Source organism: Acomys minous (genome assembly GCF_964271855.1).
Source record: "Acomys minous genome assembly, chromosome: 14".
Lineage (NCBI taxonomy): Eukaryota > Metazoa > Chordata > Mammalia > Rodentia > Muridae > Acomys > Acomys minous.
This window is the reverse complement of record NC_140496.1, coordinates 82,201,105-82,222,258: the sequence shown is the minus strand read 5'-3', so window position 1 is coordinate 82,222,258 and position 21,154 is coordinate 82,201,105. Positions and strand designations below refer to the sequence as shown.

Here is a 21,154-nt window from a genome sequence, read left to right as displayed (position 1 = left end):
CTCACACCCCGTGGCTTTATTTCATTTACTATTGTAGGCTTCACTGTTTCTCAGAAATATTACAGGTGAACTAGAATGATGACAGATTGGAACAGAAAATTAGTAGAAGAGTCCCCTGAACTATCGAGTTCCAGATGATGTAAAATGTTCTTGTTCTTGGTGGGCACAGAAACGCAGTGCAGCACATGTATCAGAGCTCCCATTGGGGTACCAAAATATAAACATGTTTTGTAGGCTTGATCTGATACAATCTCTTTCCATCTTTATTTTTAGGAGTTCATAGTATCTTGGCCCTTAGACATACAAATTAAAGAACATAGGTGCCTACAGTTCTAGAATTCCAGGAATTAATAGTTAGGGAAAGAGTTCAGATTCAAAATTTCACCCAATCCCTGCAGCTATGCCTATGTTTATAATTTTGAAAATTATTTCTATGTTAGATAAATAGTATAAATGTAAAATATCATGTTTGATCAATGACTATAGAAAAATCATAAGTCTTAAAGTCATCTTAAGTTCTATGCCTGTTCCGTGGAGTATGGAAATAAAGCAAGTTATTTATTGTTTAAGTTAGCAAACTATTTCTCTCTAAGAGATAGGGATTTATCTGTCCTAAATATGTTAGGAGCTGAACTGAGCTGTGGTGAGGGGAAGCCCTTGGATTCATATGTTGGAACGAGTTCACATAACTTTATTGCTTGAATTTTTTTTCCTTTCCCATCACAACTGCAGCTGAACAGTCATTCAGAATTGTGTGGTTCTTTCTTTATCTTCTCCAACAGCATTACTCACCTTAAGGTCCCGATGGACTACGCCCATCTGATGGCAGTGCAGCACAGCCTCCAGGATCTGCTGAATGCAATGACTGCATGCAAACACCAGGGGGCGTGTGTTAGTTCCAAGCGTACACTCACTGTCTGTATACCCTCAGAGAGACCGGGTTAAAGAGCGAAGCCAGGAGACAACTGGTGCTGTATTTTAGCTCCTTCAGTCACAGAGACACATTGCTCGAGGAGAGTGACTACTACCTGGGAACCATCAGGGCATTGCCAGCTGCGAGCCATGATGTGCATCAACCTGTTCTAAAAGGATCCATGTGCACAGCATCTCATTTTGTTCTGGAGCTCATTTCCTGGTTATAAATTCTTCCAGGAAATGAACTGGAACAGAAATGTAATCTCTGCAGTTGTGCTGTGCTGCCACTCCACACACACCCACAAACTCTGCCCGTTCTTCCCTATTTTCCCAGTATCGTTCCAGAAGGTGTCCTGTTAGCACACAAGGCACCATTAGGTTTAAATGAGGACACACCAAATCTTTGACAGTCACCGGCTTCTTGTGCTGTCATGCAGTCTAGCTGGCAGTGGCCTCCCCTCGCCTAGGGTTCGTCAGGCTCAAGTGAGCAATGTGCAGCGTGCTGTCCCGCTTCGGCAACCCGTGGTCTCAGAACAGAAGTGGTGTTTTAATCTACAGGCGGACATACATCACGGGCCAAGTTCATTCCAGGCCAATGCTGGGCAATTCAGGAAAGCCTGCCCTCAAACCGACTCTGGTAATTTACTGCGTGGAAACGTGTGGTGTGATGTATTGGCGTTGCTCTTCCCTTCCTGCCATGATGTATATTTAGCCTGTAGATGAGCAAACTTGAAGAGGCGTCATGCATTGTCGTTTCATTATTCAGTTCAAGGAAACAAGTTGGCAAACGCATTTTTAAACACCGTTTTAAGTATGCCCCCATCCACTTCTGCCCTTTCCCCAGACAAGTAAAACCAAAGAAGCTTCTTTGATTCAGATTTGCAGACTCCATATACTGACCTTCAGGTCCCTGTGAACTATGCCATTTAGGTGACAATGATTTACACTCTCTAGAATCTGTTGTATACAATGACTGCAAAGATACAAGGGCAGAATGGAAGGGAAAACATTTTAAAGGCACATAATCACATCGGATACAAAATACAATGAAGGTTCAAACGCAACAAAACAAACAAACAAAATTATACTTATTCACACTTTTCTTAGCTTTACACCAGGATTAAGTAATATTGAATAAAGCTAATTGTGATTTCTTTCTTTTTTTTTTTCACTAAAATGACATCTGACATAGAATTTGTGACATATTCAGATAAAACAATTTAAGCTGTGTTTCCTCTTGGTAGTGTACAGATTAAGTCATAGGTGAGAGAAGTTGAGATCTCTGTATTCGAGAAGAAAAATTGATAGCTTAATTCCCAAAATGCTCTGGGAAGATTTTCTGGAGACGTGAAGTTTCCATGTGTTTGTCACACACAATCTAAACTGTTTAAGATCTGAGGTCACAAGCAAACATGTTGAAACAAGAGGGTAAACACAGATGAAGTGGTAGGTGAAACAGGGACTAAAAAAAACCAGGAGTGACACACATGTACCGGTGACTTAGAGGGGGGAGGGGTTTCCTGTACAACACAGGAATAAGAAAATGAACGCAAGCTCCAAGAGGAAGCGGGGATTGAAGGTTGACCCATGGCATAAAACAAACCCTTTTCACTGGAAGAAGACTCTGGGGAAGGGCCAAGGAGCTTCCAAATAAGTTCAGGGTCCCCTGGGCACTGGTAGCTGTCACCATCTATTTCCATATACTCCAGTGAAGGAAGTTTTACTTATCACCATGTTAAAATGCACCACCAATGTTATTCTTATTAGAAGCTTACTGATATCAAATCAACTACCAATTAAATCAGAGGACATCTTTTGATGGGCAGCCAGAAGGTCCTAATAAGCTGACATCTGACACACAGTAACGCAGAACACACCATACTGACAAGTCTTGTACACATTCACCATGCTGTTCAAGCCCAAGTACAGACAAAAGGGCACTCATGCACAAAAGAAAAAGTGCATGGCCTGGTAAGAACATTTTCAGGCACCTGGTGTGTCACAGAGCAATACTCTATAGGAAATTACTGAACTGAAAAAAGCAATCCCTGTCTAATTTTTAACAATACAAGTATCAAAACTGCTCATGACAATTGTGATTCTTTGGCTCCAGATCTGTTGCTATCACCACTAAAACAGCCTCAGATTGGAGGGTGATCACTAGATGGCTCACTGGACTATGACTCATTAGTTTTTAGCTGTGTGGTTCTTTCATCACAATTTGGACTCTACACACTTTTGCGAAATTATTTATCTAACCATAAAAACAATGTACTTGGTCTATGACCAAAATTTAAAAAACAATAATTACTATTAAATTAATTTCATTACCCTTTATTAGAGAGGATGGGTTTCATTTCTAAGTTTTGAGAGCTATTGATAAAACAAAGTTTGAAAATGTTGGGGGGAGATATAACCTCTTCATGGTTGTCTCTGGGCATAGACTTAGTCTTGATTTCTATGGGATCTCTACCATAAAGACTGTGGTAGAATTAGTTTCCCATCGAATACAGCCCAACCTGTGGGCTTTGTCCTGTTATCTATACTGTGTGCCAACCAAGTGTTTACACAGTTATGTTGATCATAACTTAGAAAGGGAAGGTAGATAAATGTCCTCTAAATGTCTTTTAATTTTTAGATGCATTTACTTTTCCATGTGTCTGAGTGTTTGTCTGCATGCAGGTACGTGCATATGCGTGCCTGATGCCCACTGAAGTCAAAAGAAGACATGAAATCCCCTGTAACTGGGGTTAGTAGTGGTCGTTAGCCACTATGTGCGCTGTGGGAAAGAAACCTGGGTCCTCTACAAGAGCAACAAGTACTCTTAACTGTTGAATGATCTCTCCAGCCCCAAACTTTCTGTCTTCATTAATACCTTAAATAAAATTATTGCTTCCACTTGGGAAATGGGCAAACAGCTATTTCAAAACTGCTCTAGGTCCCTTTCTTGGGCACAGATACGAGGATTTGAGTACTAAGGATGTACTCATTGTAGCATGAGCCAAACAGAATTTTCGACTTGACTTTGACAACAAAGCACCCATTACAAATTAAAGTGTACTCATGTACAGTCAGATGCACAGAATACCATAAACATTAGTAGTAAGCCAAGAACATGTAGTGGCATAAAACCAAGAAAAATCAGAAATGAAAGTTAAGCTTTTTGAAAAGTCATTTCTTTATTTCTATATTTTAAGGCAGTGTTTCAACTATACAGCACAGGCTGGCCTGAAATTCTTGACCCTCTGGTCTTCACCCCTAAAGGTCTGGGGTTACAGGTAGGTACCATGAGCTTTTACATATCACGCATTACTCTGGAGGGTCACTGAGGGTTCCTACACTGCTAGAGCTTTGAGAAGCCTGGAGAGCTGATGGCCAGTGACTTAACTTTCATATAACATCAGCAATGCTATGGTGAGTTAATTGCTCCTCATCAGATTTTTAAACATAATTAAAAATTATGGAATACAGAAGCAAAATTAACACCATCAAGTCTAAATATGTCAAGGTAATTAGATCAATGATATTTTACTCCAAAATGTTTTTGAGTAGCCTAGGAAATCTACAATTAAATAAAACACTAGGCCTCTATAAAATTTCCATGAGCATCTTGCTAGTTAACAAAACTGGGAAGTTGCTGTGAACTCTCAGAAGTAGGAAAGTAAAAATGCTTTTCACATCAGCATCCCTAAGGTTTTAATGAAATGTTCAAAGTGTTACATGCTAATAGTAACACTATGAAGGAGCCGTGGAGGCTTTTATGGTCTGGTCCTCCTTGCTGGCTACTAAATGGTACTGTGGAATTTACTGTGATGACAGGGGAGCTCTGTCCCACTGATAGTCAGCAGCCACTGTGGCTGTTAAACCTTCATAATATGGCTGGCTCAAGTGGAACTCCATTAAAGGCAAGATTTAAAGCGGACCTATAGTTTTTCTTTTCTTCAAAAAGTCATCCTAGGGAATCTTTGAAAGACTGAAACTTCCCTGATGAAGGACTTATCATGAAGAGAAGTCCAAGGTGGTAAGAGGAGATTCTCATAAAGACTGGGTCGTGCTGTACCGAAGTTTCTACATACGTATATAGGACAAGTGCATGATGGGGACGATTCGTCTTTGTCTTGCTCAGGGCAAGCCACTTACCTGGCATCAGCTTCACTATAATACTCTCTTGCCACTATGTCTTCAAACAGTTCACCCCCAGTAACTCTGCCAAAACAAGAAAAATACATCTTTTGTAAAAGAAAGAAAAGAACTAGGCAGCAGTAAGTTCAGTGTTGATAAGTCCTGTCTTTGAATTATTTTTCAAAAATAAGTTAGACCCAACTATTTTGAAACATTTATAAGATTTAGTTTCCTAGCACTCAGGTTTACATCATCAGTAGATCCAGAGTCCGCCGACTGTCCATATGTAATAAGTAAGTACAGCAAACTCTTCTGCATAAAATGACTTCTAAGAAACTCTTCATTTTAGTTTATAGATGTTGACTGAAGTTTGACAAAATATATAACATATTAGCAACATTTTATGAACAGAAATATACACACATGTATGCTAACTAAATTGTTCAAAGTAGCTCTGAAGATCATCACATCGTTGTGTATCTCTCAGTTTTGTGTATCATTAACATGCATTTTTTCCTTTGGAAAAATGCACAAAGCTATAATGATCTAATAAGCATAGGGTAATATAACACTGATAAATAAACCATACGTTTCATATTATGTTAAGTCAGGGCATTTCTTAGTATTGGAAATAGTTTCTCTTGCTTAATATAACAAATAGTTATTATGTATGTATGTGTGCACCCATATATTTGCATGTTGTAGGTTAATTCTAAAAGAAAAATTCTTACTAGCAAAATTTCCAGATGAAAAAGCATCTATTAAAATTGTGGGGGAGAAGACAAGGCAAACTGCCTTGCAAAATGGTTTACCCTCAAATTGGGAAGACACCCACAGGCTAAATTATTCCTAGTAAGTATTTGTTATCAATAAGTGAAAATATTTATCTAGTAAAGAAAAATGGTATCTCATATCAATATGTTTTTACTCTTGGTGAGGTGGGTCTTCTGACCCCATTACACTGGGTTTGAATTATAAGAGAAGGTTTTACTTGTAAGGTACCTTGTAACCAGTATCTGTTGAACTAGTATCTTGTCACACAGTGTGTCAAACAAGTGTAGGAAGCCTTAGGCTAGCTTAGGAAGCTTCACAATTGGTTTGTTCTCGACAAAGTCAAAGCCAGTGACTACAGAGCATCCAGCACAGAGCAGATGGCATACTGCACAGCGCAGCTCACAGCCACTGCCCAGCACAGCCTTTCCTGTAAAGACACTGCCAGTCATAGGCCATGACCTTTGGAAAGGTATCAACTGATGGCATAAAGAATTGTGTATGATCTTGCACCCCAATAATACACTTCCTTTTGTTCTCTCTATTGCCTGCTTGGCTTCTCGTGGTTCAGAACATCATGGAAGGGGCACATGTCTCAGACAGCAGCACTCATACTCTTGAGACTGGATAGTAAACTCTGCATGCTTATCTGAACACTTGTGTTTTCTTCTCCTCTGCATTATCAGTTCTTCAAGGCCCCACACTGTGAACGCCATTACATCCAATCATTATTTTTGCATAAAAATATATTGAAAATGATCATGTGAATTTCTTTGGGTTCCCCCCTTGAAAACCATGGTATGTGTAATTTACTCTACTAGTATACCTATTTTTCTTTCAGCTAGATTCTATAATAATACAATTATAACACGCCCTACCTAGATAAGTTAATATAAAATGATGAGACATAAAAGTACTTCCCACAAGTTTATCACTATTGCAAATTAAGACTTTTGTGGGTGTTCTTTCTGCATATATATATATATATATATATATATTTCTGTCTATGCTTATCACTTTTCATTGTTAAATTGCTCACTAAATAGTGATTAGAAACTGTAGGAGAGCTCAGGGGTAAGGCACATGCTCAAAAAGGAAAAGATAAAAGAAAAATATCTAGCTGACATTTATTTCACCTAGTACTCCCCAGCATTAACACAAAATACCTGCTTAATTAATAACTATTTGAGCAATAATCTAATCAACTGAGAAGATTACACTATATGTGACATTTACGTTAAGTCAATGATTTACATGGGCTTTGAAAGGGGGTGGGGGTATAGCACCAGGATACACTAAAGGTTGGCTATTTACTACAGTGGATTTTACCTATTAAGGGATCTGAATTACAATGGAAATACTAAGGAGTCAGAAGGGCTTGCCCTCTGGTAATCTTCACTGAACTGTAAGCAGCTTTAAGCAGAACTGAAGAGTGTTTTTGAGCGGTGTTGAGATATGAACTCAGCACCCTGCACATGCTATGCATGAATTCCACTACTGTTACATCCTCTGCCAGATGGTGAGCTTTTAATGCTCAGTTTAGATTATAAGGTTAACTGTCTCTGGCAGTGTCTTTCCATACCCATTCCTTCTTCTACTTAAAGTATTTTTTTCTGTAAATGAAACCATATTATGTTTTCAGTGCCATGCATGACAAATGTCTACAAAAGAAAAGGAAGTTATAGTAATATTTGCTGTCTTAAAGAGAAACTATTGTCATAATCATATTTTTGTTTAACGGACCATAAAATTAAGCTATTGCATTTTTGAAAAATTTTAGTGAGCTATGTGAAATTCATAATGCCACAAATTAAATCAGTTCCATGAATGAACTGATAGAATAATTAACCAATTAGACATTTGTGAGTAAAACAGTGCCAGCGTTCTGCTACGATCTAAAGCATATCAATTATAGATTTGAATCGTTAATTACTGATTAACAACCTCAAAAATATTAGAACTTAGAGGGGAAAAGATAATATATCACTGAATATGAGAGACTGTATATTAAAAAGACAGATAGTTGCTATTTGTATTATTTATGGTGATTTTTATTCATGCTGTATTACTCTTCAGAATCAATTGTTATTTTGTTTCTAGTCTCTCTCTCTCCATATATATAATATATATCATATATATGATCTATACATATATGATCATATATATATACATATGTGTGTGTGTGTGTGTGTGTGTGTAATCAAAAGTAATTTCACTTTGAGTAAAATAGTCACAAAATTGCATTAGTAGCAGCCCTGACTAAGAGGTTAGGCAGCCGGTACAGTCCAAGATGAGATTCCAGAAGATAAAATATTGCCATAGTGACCAAAGAGCAGGCTTGGAGATCAGAACTGGTTCCCAATGTGGTAGAGAGAAAGCCTGGAGTCTTGTGCTGGAGTTGGAAAACGAGAAGCAACATCAGGGCCCAGCTATGCACAGGGACAAGGGATTCTTTCTATAACAGGACCAGATACCTCCACAACAGTGAGAAGTTTGGTCCCTATCACATGTTAAAAGCAAAGCTGAAAGGTGTAAGCCTTGAGTTCAGGCCAACAAACCTGAAATCCAAGGCTGCAAAGGAACGTGAGCTCACAATAGACAGATAGACAAATCAGGCTTCTGTTTACTGGGTTTGTTTTTTCCTCCCTGCACTTCAGTGTCTGGTGCTCTTTCATCTAGTGACTACAGCGTAAGTGTAAGCATGGCAGCTGTGAAAGTGACACATCCATCTGTCCGCATGGCACCCAGCATACTGCCTCCCACACTGGCGAACGGCGGAAGCGGATATTCACTGCTACTTCTACGTGTGCAATGGGTTAAACATCTTTTCCCTTTCATACGGAGAAGTCTAAATCCCTAAAGTGACCACATTTAGAGGTGGGGACCTGTGGAAGGTCATGAGGACAGAGCCCTTTAAAAGGGATAAAAGGGGATCTCTCTCTTTTCTTGCCTGGAAGTTGTAATAAAATAGAAAACTGTCTCTGTCATCTTCTCACTTGGAAAGCTACTAACCTGCACTCCCGACATACTCAGGTAATCAAGGTTATTCCTTTTCAAGTCTCTGATGGAGTTGAAGACCAGGCAGCTTAGTTTTACAATGAAGCTTAGTTGTTTAGGGGTTAAGATGTTTTTAGGTCTAGATAGATGTTTTAAGTTAATAAGGACAAGATGTGATGGAGATTGATTAACATTCAGCATTTTAGATGCACCAGGATAGGAAAGATATTTTCTTCAAGACTGTCAAATACAAATAGCCAAAACACTAAGAATGTAACATTTATATAATTCCTGATTATGTCATGGTTCTTCTTGCTATAGGTAGCTTATTGTATATATGTGGAATAATATAAATGCATATGTAAAAAAATCAATGCTTTTATATGTTACAATGCACACTAAAGATCATCTACATTTCTGAAAAGTAAAAGAAAAGCCAACCATGTGCAAGCTGAAAAGGAGCCATGGTCGAGGTCAAAGCCAGTCTAGGCTAGCTCCTGATCTCAGACTCTCTGTCTGCCTAGATGTCTGAGGTAAATATTTGCTGTTCAATCAACCAGATCAGTGAACAGAGTGGTGCATCAGTCTCTACAAATGGCAAAACAACTCTGTGAGGCATGAGAGTATGTATACTACACAGAACAGAAAATGGAGTAATGAAGATTAAAGCCTTTTCTAAAGAAACACTCCACTAAAGACAGAAGCACTTGTTTTCTTTAGTTTGTTTCTCCCTTATATGGAACTTGAAGAGAGGGAGGGTGTGTCTCTGGATGCACAAAGGTTCCTCTGAAAGACTGGGCAGAATATTGTGTTAAGAAGCCCACTCACTCAATGACCTTTAATTTTCTGATTAAGGTACAATCATTGGACTACACCTGAGGGTTGGAGAAGAGTCTCTGGTCAGACTAAAGCTGATGAGAGTTTTTCATGAGTCTGTCCCCAACATGGCAAGACTGTCATCCCAGTCCCCATGCTGAGTGCTGGCAGTACTATTTATCACTGTGGTAAAATACGTGCTAATCCACCTCATTCCCAGTTACTTCAATGGTTCCCCACAGAGACCTCTGCAGAACCAGTGAGCAAAGGGGGCAAAGTCTGAGGGGATTCAATGGGGAAGGTAAGAGCTAAGATACTGACTAAATCCAGTGCATACCGGGAGTGAAAATCTTTTAGGCAGAGCACTGAAGGAGACACTTTATATTCAATACTATATATGGTACCTACCTCACTTTCAGAGGTAGCTGAATAAACATTTACTGAAAGTTACAGAATATAAAAACCAGTGGGCAGAAATCAGCACATTTTCTATATATCAATAATGAATGTAGTAGGAATGAAATCAGGAAAATAATCTCATTCATAGGAGAACTGTCTGAAATGATGATTCAATCAACAAACAACAACAAAACTACAAACATACATTCCAAACTTGTCTAGAAATAAGTCTAACCACATATATTAAAGATTTCTATACTGAAAACCACAAAGCATTTAAGAAAGCAACTGAAGATGACACTAGAAAATAGAGAGATATCCACGTTTGTGGGTTGGAGGGATTAATGTCAAGTCATTTACAAAATCCAAAGTTAGCTGTAGATCAAATGGAATCCCCCTGAGAATTCCAATAAAACTCTTGACAGCAAGAGACAAAACAACCCTAATACTCACAAGGAAGCACACAGAAAAAAAAAACCTCATGTAGAAAAAATAATTTTGAGCAAAGTATCAATGTGAGAAACACCATAATAACAAACTTCAAAGTACATTATGAAGCCATAGTAATAAAAACATCAGGGCACTGGAATAAATAAAAACACACGGATCAAAGCAATGAAATAGAGTGTTCAGGCATAAGCACACAATCAGCAGTCTTCTTTGGGTTGGCCAAAGGAGTAAAACCATTTGTTAGAGGAGAGAAAGCCCTTCACTAGACTGGAAGTGGAGGTCTCTACCTCTTAAGCTGCATAAAAATCAGCTCAAACAAAACAAAGTGGCTAGATTCAAAATTAATTAAAAAACAAAAAACAAAAATCAGCAATCGTCCTGTATACAAATGACAAAGGGACAGAGAAAAAATTAGGGAAACAACATGCTTCACAATAGCCACAAAACCCATAAAATATCTTGATGTAAGTCTAACCTAACAAGTGAAAGATGTGTATGAAAAAAAAATCGTCTCTGTAGAAAGAAATTGAAGAAGATATCAGAAGATGGAACAATCTCCCATGCTCATGGATTGGTAGAATGAACATAGTTAAAATGGCCATCTTACCAAAAGCAATCTATAGATCAATGCAATTCCCATCAAAATGCCAACACAGTTCTTTACAGACCTTGAAAGAACAATTCTCAACTTCACATGGAAAAACAAAACAAAACAGAAAACCCAAATAGCTAAGACAATCCTGTACAATAAAAGATCTTCTGGAGGTGCCTCCATCCCTGATCTCAAAATATACTATAGAGCAACAGTAATAAAAACTACATGGCACTGCCATAGAAACAGACAAGTGGACCAATCGAATCAAATCTAAGACTCAGAAATAAACCTACACACCTATGGACACTTAAGTTTTGACAAAGAAGCCAGAACCATACAATGGAAAAAAAGATAGCATCTTCAACTAATGGTGCTGGTCTAACTGGATGTCTACATGTAGAAAAATGAAAGACCTCAATGTTAGGCCTGAATCTTTGAATCTGGGAAGAGAAGCAGTTTCATATATAGGAATATAAAACAACTTTCAGAATAAGAGGCTAAAAGCCAAGATAATAATAGCAAGAACTGACTAATGAGATTGTTATCAAATTAAAAAGCTTCCACACAGCAAAGGAAACAAATATCACTGTGGACAGGCAGTCTTCCAAATGGGAGAAAACCTGTGCCAACTCTTCATCAGACAAAGGATCAATATCCAGAATGTATAAAATTAAACACCTAAAGCATATGTAATCCAATCAATCAATGAGCAAATGAATTGAGCAGGGACTTTTCAAAAGAAGTGGAAGGGCCAATAAATACATTAAAGAAATGGTTAATAACTTTAGCCATGAAGAAAAGGTGAACAATACCTTTAGCCATGAAGGAAATGCAAACCATGCTACGCTGAGGACTGGGGAGCTGGCTTAGTGGCCTAGCTGATTCAGTGCTTGCCTTGTGAGCACGTGGAAAAGATTTCCATTCCTGGAACCCACTTGTAATCTCATGGCTTGGAAGGTGGAGAAAGGCCAGTGAGGGATGGACTGGAGAAACTGAACTATTTGCTGAGCACTAGGCTATCTGAGCTTGTCTTCTAACCTATATAAGCATACAGGCCTGCAGTTGCACATGGGTGCACATGCATGTATATATCTACATTAAAATTCTTTCTCATTCTAGTCAGAATGGCTATCTAAAACAACAACAACAAAACAGTGTATATTAGTCCAGCTACTGTGTAAATCAGTATGAGAGTTCCTTAGAAAGTGAAAAACAGAACTATTATATAATCAGGCTAGATCACTCTTGGATATATACTCAAAGGAATAAAAATCATACCCAGAGATACATTTGCATTTAATTCTACAATACTCAAAATAGACCAGACATAGAATCAGCCTAGATGTCTATCAAGAGATGAATAATAAACAAACACATGTGCATGCATATACACATATGTGCATGCATTGGCACACAATCAACTATTATTCAGTCATAAACAAAACCAGAATTATGTAATTTGAAGAAAAAGTGGGTAAGACTAGAGACCATCTCAAGCAAAATGAGCAAGAATGAGACAATTACATCATGTTTTCTTTCAAAGTCCATCTAGGAACAAGTTTGTCTTTAAATGCGAAAATTACTTCTATTCAATACAGGGTAAATGTTTGGATTAGAGACTGAGATGAGAAAAACATTTTTTTGTGTGTGATGCTGGGAAGAGAATCAGCTGTTCATATTTCATTTCTTAATGAATGGAACCCATGTCTGTTTTAACATAACCAAATGCAGACGGCAAGGATATTTTTATAATTCAATGACTCCTTGAAACAGCTTATTTTGTGTGTTTAGAAAGTTTCAAAGTCCTTAGTAAACAATCAGGATTTCCACAGATATCATGCAAGGACACTGCCTGGGGACAGAGTCAGGTGTGTCAGCTTGTATTGTTCCAGCTTTGTTAGCTGATGTAGGAGTCCCACAGAAGCCAAGTGGGAAGGAATTGAACAGATATGCCTAGCTTTCCTGTCAATACCTTCTCCAGCTGAGATGAGTTCTGTACGTAAGATATTTAATTACTGCATACATAGCATAGTATCTATGATACCTCAGAAATGGTGGCGCACGCCTTTAGTCCCAGCACTCGGGAGGCAGAGGCAGGCGGATCGCTGTGAGTTCGAGGCCAGCCTGGTCTACAAAGCGAGTCCAGGACAGCCAAGGCTACGCAGAGAAACCCTGTCTCAAAAGACAAAAAAAAAAAAAAAAAAAAAAAAAAAAAGAAATAGCAGATAACCAGAGTGTGTCAAGATAAGCTGCTCATCCTGGATACCAAGTAGGGTGATGGAAATAAAAAAGGCCACAGAGACAAGGCTGGAGACACGGCTCAGAGGGCACCACTCTAGCAGAGGACCTGAGCTCAGGTCCCAGGGCCTATGCCGGGCAACTAATGGCTACTTGTAACTCTAGGTACAGGGAAATCAGTGTCTCCAGCCCCCAGCAGCACCTGCATTCAGGTATATGCCCCTACTCAGACACCCATATGCATAACTATAACTAATAAAATATAGCTTTTTAAAAGGCCACAAGTTTTCTTTAATAGGTGGTTCAATGACTTTCTTACTGATCTGTGTGTGGGACACTATGCTGAGTCATATTAACAATGACAACGGACATGATCTAACTAAGAGATGGGCTACTGGAGCTGTCCTATTCAAACATCCATCTTGGTCCAGGAAAGAGACAACAAGGTGAGTGGACAGATGATGGGAAATTAGAATAGAAACTATACCCATGGGCATTGTCCCTTGTACAGTTGTTAAGAAGAGAAGTGAGGTGAAATGGCAAGGGAACTTACGACCTCTTTCCTGCCTGAGGTCTCATTCTTTGGTCTACATTGTATCCCTAGCTGACCTGGAACTGAAGGATTCTCCTGTCATTGCTTCCACAGTTTTGCAATTGCAGGCATGCATAGCCACACCCAATGCACCCTCTTTCATTTCCTTCTGATTTATTTTTGATTACTTTTGTATCTTCCTTCAGTTCTAATGCATGCCAACACTTTGTTATTATTGCAGCTCTTTCCTAAACATGTAAAAGGCTACTAGAAAGAGTTCACTTTCTGAAACTTGTACACTGTTAGTGAGAATGAACGATCATAGAACCACTGTAGGAAGCCGTATGATAGTGATTAAAACATTAAAAGTAGGTTTATCATATGATCTAGCAAATCTACTTCTTGGTACAGACACCCCCAAACTGATAGCAGGATCTCAAGGAGGTATTTGTAAGCCGACCTTCACAGCAGCAGCACTAGCAATGCTAGGTCAACCCAAGTGCCCATTAAAAAATTAAGAGGTAAGCAAAATGTGTTAAATACACATAATAGAATATTATTCTGCCTGAAAAATATTCTGATACACGCTACAACATATATGACCCCCAGAGATGCTATGATAAGTGAAACAATCCTTTAAGGAAAAACAAAAGCAAATATTCTACAAGGTATTTACACGAAGTACCCAAAATAATAAAATCAAAATGACAAAATGCATAACAGTCATTGATTAGACTCATTGTTTGGTTGAAGTAGAAAGCTGTAAGACATTATCTAATGTGTACAGAGTTTCAGTTGTTAAGATGAAGAGTTCTGGCAAAGTACCATGGTGATGGTCACACAACCTTAAGACCAGGAGAACTTAGACTTCAAAGTAATTATAACGATAAATGTTACATCACATGTATTTCACTTCAGGAAAAACAACATTGAGAGAAGACACAACCAATGCTTGAGGACAGCATTGGTAATAAACGCTGTGGTGGAAAACTATGTCACATAATCCAATCAACCCTAAATACAACTTGTCATTGTTATTTCTCCACAGGTCTTTAGAAAACTTAGAGTAACTTAGAAATTTAGAAATATTTATCCATACAATAATATTAAAGGGTAACTATTAGTTACACATCAATTAGTTGTTAATAGAAGATTTTCTTTTCATTTACTTTCTTTTTACTCTTAGGCAGTATGGTCCAATAATAATGAAATGGAATGAACATCCTGGCTTACTCTGTGAGGTTATATGAGGTCATAAATTTACTGTGTTACAATTGACTTGCTTTTAAAGGGAACAGAGCAATTCTACTCATTCACAGTCAATAGGAAATGGTTGTCAACTTGGGTTCTAAAAGAAAGAGCTGTAACTCAACTGATTATGCCCTTTAAGCCAGGCTGAACCAAAACCCATTTCTCATGGCATGGAAACACCAAACAGGCCTATACACTATTCATTTTAAGCAGAGTCCCACTAATAGGCGGTGAGATGGCATGGTTCATAAAGCCATTTGCTACCAAACCTGATGATCTGAGTTCAATTCCTGGAACCCATGTGCTCAGAGAGAAGCATCTTTTCCAAGTTGTCTCTGATATCCATGTGTGAGTCATGACAAGCATGGTATGCATATTAAAAAAAAAAAACAGCTTATGAACAACTGAGTTACCAGTGACCCCAACTTACCAAGATATAATTAGCCTGACCCCAGAATTCCTTTTTGCCCCCCAAAATGGCAGCCAAAGTGTTCTTCCTCTGGGAACACTGGATTTGAAAGCTCCTGGTATTCGGTCAGTCAATAACATGCGTGGTACACAAGTACAAGGACAAGAGATTAATCCCTAACACTCATGTAAAAACACAACGAAAAGGAAAGAGAGTGCTGGGGAGGCTTTTCTGTGATGTGTGTGAAGTTTCTGTGAGATGGGAGCCATTCATAGATGCTTTCATGGAAATCCTAGTATGAAATTTAGGGCTGTTACACATTGAAGACCAGGTAGCCCACATTGTCTTGAAGTGTAGCACTTTTTGACAATCTTTCTGTCAACGCTTATTGATAATCTTCTCAGATATTACCTCCTAGGCATCATGTGACTTATAATTATATACATCCTCCTCTTAGCACAACTTAACGAAATCCCACTGGGCACAAGAAGGGAGACGAAGTGATACAGAAATGCACACCATTTTGCAGAAAGAGCAACAGCTGAAAAAAATACACAGTGTGTTGTGAAGTAAAGTTTAAGAACCACATCAATAAACACTGTCAGTCCATCCAGGGTACTATGCTGCCTTTGGTCCTTCAGATGTCTAGCCCCTGTAGGGAGAGGGAAGCACTCCTCCTGGACAGGTGAAGCATCTGGCTGAGGAGTCTGGTGCAGTCTCAGGTCTGAATTGCCCAACAATAATCTCCCATTAAAAAGGTGAGACAGCGCAAGAAAGAATGGAGTTGGGGAGTTGGCTCACTGGTAAAGGGTTTGCTGAAGAAGCAGGAGGACATGAGTGTGGAGTCCTAGCACTCACAGAAAAAAGTCAGGCGTGGCAATACGCATATGTAACCCCGGAACTGAGGGGTGGAGGGAGGAGGAACTCTGGGAATTGTAGGCCGGTCAGTCTAGACCAAACAGTGAACTCCCAGCTCTAGGTCCAATAAGAAAGCCTGTCTCAAGAAATAAAGTGAAGAAGACATTGAGGAGGAATCCCAACTTCAACCTTTGGCCTTCAAATACCAGCATCTGTGAATACACATGCATGTGCACATGTGTGCACATGCGTGTGTGTGTGTGTGTGTGTGTGCATGCACATACACACACACACACACACACATGACAAAAATAAGGAGAAAGAGGAAGGATGAGATGGTGAGACTTCACTAGTGTGCAATATAGAAAATCAATATAAGACAATTTTATCATTTATAGTAACAATTTTCTACATCATTTACTCAAGCCAACTGCACGTACTATTCATGGTTTGCTAACCTTTATATTTTTATAATACATGCTACAGATTAGTGTCACTAATATTTATTTTTTGTAATTATCAAACAAACACACATATAACTAAATCTTATTTGTGATGTAATTCTAATTTAATTATTGTCAAAGCTCCTAGATGGTATCTGTAGAGATTAGTTTGGTCACACTAATAGATAGGCATAGAGAATAGAGTTATAAATTATATTATGAAACATAGGGAGGTTGGGAAAAGTAAAAAATGCAATGTTGTTTCTGAAGAATATAATTTAAAGCACAGCAAATAGCAAACCTCAGATTAGATATTCATCTGTTTATGAAGAAATATGCATAAATGTAAGCAAATCTGTCTCACTCAGTACTCATCCTTTTGGCTTGATAAATAAGGAAAATGGGTACCAATGGGCTTCTGTGGCTCTCTCTGTCTGGAAAGGACTGATACACTTTCCCGAAAAATAGCCATCTGGACCCCAAATCCTGTCCCATTTGATCACTTACTACAGAATAGAATGAATTGTTGTTACTCCCACCATTTTTAATATCTCACAGAGGGTTCTAGAACACTGCTCTGACAAAGTTATACTGTACAAGGAATAATCAAAAACAAATGAACAAACAAAAGAAAAGGAGAGAGAGAGAGAGAGAGAGAGAGAGAGAGAGAGACAGACAGACAGACAGACAGACACAGAGAGAGAGAGTGACAGACAGAGAGAGACACACAGAGAGATCACAAAGACTAGGAGAAGGCAGGAGAAACAGAATTACCCCATGGAGGGGCAGAGTCTCCTTCAAGGAGAAGGGAAGGTGTTGTTCCAAAACGAGTGCACAGACAGGAAGAGCAGGCTGTGCATTAACAGCTGGGGTAGTAGGAGGAAATCAGGGCAGAAAGGAATAATGTTGTTAGAATCTCTAGTCTCTGAGGTCTTGCTGCTAAAGAACATTCTAGAAACTATTCTCCCCAATGCTTTCAGCTTCCTGCTTTCTATCAAGGACCTCCCTGCTGTGTGCGGCAAGCTGGGCTTCTGTATTAAGCTCATTTTTAGTATCATGTTTCTTCATTTATGTGAATAAAGGCTTAAGTTGAGCAAGACATTGACAGATGAATTCTCACATAGAAGTACAGAGACAATGCTTTCTGAATGGTCGCCGGGGAGCAACTTCACTTTTAAATATCAATCAAGAGGACCACTTGTTTTATTGCCAAGCTTTTGATTCAGTCAATAACAAATTAGTGATTTAGTAACTGTTTTCAGGATTGCTGTCTAAGTTATCCCCAAGTTTCCTCTGCTGCAGCCTGGGTGTGCTGCTGCCCATTTACTGTTGACATGATCAGAAAGTAGGTTTGTTATTTTCAGTGACATTTTCGTTGCCTCTCTGGAATACTAAGTGGTCTATTGCATGGTGGTTGCACACGCATGCATGTGCAAGCACACACACATACCTCCTTAATGAGGGTAAAAAGTCATATTTTCTCTCGTAATTTTATGATTGTTACTGGCTATGAAAGGTTCAATGGATTTCAAAATAAAAAAATACATATTGGAACAATGCTACAGTAATTCAAGCTTTACTGGAAAAGAGAAGGTTGGTCTGAATGTCTATGTTTCCGAGGTATGGATTTTCTTCTAAGGAAATGGAGGATTTCTTCTTTTAAGTTAAAGGTAATAGAGATCGTTGTCTGCATTAGAAATGAAAACTTCTACGAGTGGTCCTTTAAGCAACAGCTGAGTATCAGTAGCAGGTCACCTGCCAATTGTTGCTAAGGATTTACTTCAAACCTTACAAACACCTAATTAGTTACTACCTAAGCCTAGATCACTCTAATTATTATCACTTGAAAAATTATTGGTTTTGGTTGTTTGTTTGATGGGAGGAAGGGAAAGAGAGAGAGAATGAAGGAAGGAAGGGAGGGAGGGACAGAGAGAGAAAGAGGAAGGGAGGAATGGGGAGAAGACATTAAGCTGGGTGAGTAGAGCGGGCAGGAGGATCCAGGAGGAATTAAGAGAAGGGGGCAAATATGATCAAAATATTTTGAATGGGGCTGGAGAAATGGCTCAGTGGTTAAGAACACTTTCTGTTCTTCCAGAGGTCCTGAGTTCAATTCCCCGCAACCACATGCTGGCTTACAACCATCTATAATGAGATCTGGTGACCTCTTCTGGTGTGCAGGCATACATGCAGGCAGAATACTGTTTGTAATAAATAAATAGTTTTTTTTTACTCAACAATAAAAAGCAAACAAAAAACCCAAAAAATATTTTGAATGCAAAATTTTTTACAATTAAAAAATTGTATGTTCCTTATAAGAGATCTGAAACAACTTATCACATTTTGGCACCTGAACCTACCATGCACTTGTGTGTGTGTTCTATGTGTGTGTGCCTATGTAGACATTTTATATACATTACTCCTGTATGCATATGGAGAACAGAGGTTGACACAGCTGTCTTCCTCACTCACTTTCTACATTGTTTTCAGAGACAAGGTCTGCTACTGAAGCCCGTGTTCATCTCTTCTGCTAGAGTGGCAGACCAGAGAGCGCTGGGATCCTGCTCTCCCCACCTGCCCTTGCTCGGCTCATATTCAGGAACTACTTAGTCTCCACAGGACTAGTGGAATCATTTTCCCAAGTTCCCAGGCATATGTTCTTTTACATTAACAATGGGAATAAGAGACTTTATACTCAATTGCTACTAACAGTGGTCTATATGGCTGTAAATTGTTCTCAGTTTTTTATAATTATAATAGATCAGCCTGCTTTTACTAATTAATTTGTTCAAAAGTTATATTTTTTATGTGTGGAAATGCTTGCTATTTATGCATGAGTCTCTCTGCTAGGAAATAAACTTTTTATGCAATAGATTGTGTTCTTAACTTATTACTATAATTTCCTAACACACTCAGCCCAGAATTAGTGGTTTTGTCACCATTCATATTTCAAAAGATACAGCTTTGGCTATTAGAACAAAAGTCAGTTGAACCATCTGAAAAAACAACTAAAACAATTAATGAATCGTCAAATGGAAGTGGGGGTGGGGTGGATGAAGAACACTGGCTGTTCTTTCATAGGTCCTGAGCTGGATTCCCAGCAACCACATGGCCACTCACAATCTTCTGAAACTCCAATTCAAGGGGATCTGATGCCCTTTTCTGGCCTCCATGGGCACAAGACATACATGTGGTGCAAAAACATACTTAAAGCACATGAAATAAAATGAAAATTAGAAAAAAGAGTCTTTAAAAGCTTTGCTTTAACCTACAGAATGTGGAGAGTCCCTACTCAGACAGCAAGTATGTTGCCATGAGCTCTCTGGCTAACGTTAAGTTCAGCCCACGCCAGAGAGTACAGGTTTGAGAAAGCAAGCACACTGAGTATGGATTAGAGACTGGACTTGGACTCAACCTTCTATAAATGTATCACAAAAAATTTAAAGGCAATGCCTTTGTTTTATGGTGCTCAAAACCAGGAATGCTTTCTACTTAGAAGCTACACTATATGATGAAGGAAAGAAGGTTAGTAGGACAAGGATGCTACTTCCAGGGAGTAAGACAGGAAAGAGACATAACTTCCTGGAACTCAGGAAAAGATTTGTAAGTGTCTTTTCTGAGTGGTTTCTTGAAGAATAGTGACGTGTTTGTCAGAACCTTCTTCAGAAGTCATGTGTATTATTTGACACACCGATACACAGACCAGAAGGTCAACCTATTTTCCTCATGTAAATATGTCTCAATCTCTCTTTTGTTATTCAGAGAAGGTGTGAGGACTTTTCTTTCCCATGTTATCCTTAGCTTCCACTCAGAAGAGAACAAAGGCAAGGTGAAGAGGAAGGACTGACAGGGCACAGGAAAGATTCAGCCACTTTCTTCCCTCAGTAAAAAGTAGCTGACACTGCTGGGGGCAGCTCTGGTAATTCTACTCCAGGAGTGGAAAAGCCCATTTTAATTCCCTATTTTGTTCCAAAGCTCTGGGTGTACAACATCTGTAGGATGTTTATGCTATACACACAGGATTTGGGCTTTTTTTTTTTTTTAAGTCCAGTTTACATCTTTAAGATAAAAATTTAAAGTTTTGGTCTTTCCAGCTTCCCTTTTCATGTCTGAATTCCTATCATTTTTATTTCTGTTTGTTTTGACTTCTGCAATACTTCTCCTTCTATTCCGGGCTCCTGTAATCCCTTTGCCATACTGCGGCAAGAAAGGGTTTTGCAAAACAAAATCGGATTATTTCCTTTCCCATTTTTAAAGCCAACCATAGCTTCCCACAGCACACAGAATAACCCTAAATTGGCTTTCCTGGACTTTGAGGCCTTTTGTGCTCTGACCCATGCATACTTCACACAGTTTTATAT

The 21,154-nt window shown here is 38.7% G+C and overlaps 1 protein-coding gene and 1 long non-coding RNA gene across 14 annotated transcripts in view; one reads left to right on the top strand and one right to left on the bottom strand.

The window, feature by feature from the left end:
• Positions 1–21,154, top strand: part of LOC311583772 — a 671,074-nt gene that overhangs the window by 75,605 nt on the left and 574,315 nt on the right. The window lies entirely within an intron of this gene.
• Positions 1–21,154, bottom strand: part of CAMK2D (calcium/calmodulin dependent protein kinase II delta) — a gene marked incomplete at its 3' end in the record, with an annotated part of 237,778 nt that overhangs the window by 70,122 nt on the left and 146,502 nt on the right. For 10 of the 13 annotated variants that reach the window (XM_084757610.1, XM_084757615.1, XM_084757606.1 and 7 more), the window contains exons 5-6: positions 5,056–5,121; positions 1,816–1,888 (exon numbers count right to left, since the gene is read on the bottom strand). In XM_084757610.1, the coding sequence (XP_084613736.1) occupies positions 1,816–1,888; positions 5,056–5,121 (139 nt within the window). Of the gene's footprint in view, positions 1–792; positions 913–1,815; positions 1,889–5,055; positions 5,122–21,154 lie in introns of those variants that run through there. The other 3 variants (XM_084757609.1, XM_084757608.1, XM_084757607.1) reach the window with 2 other exon arrangements.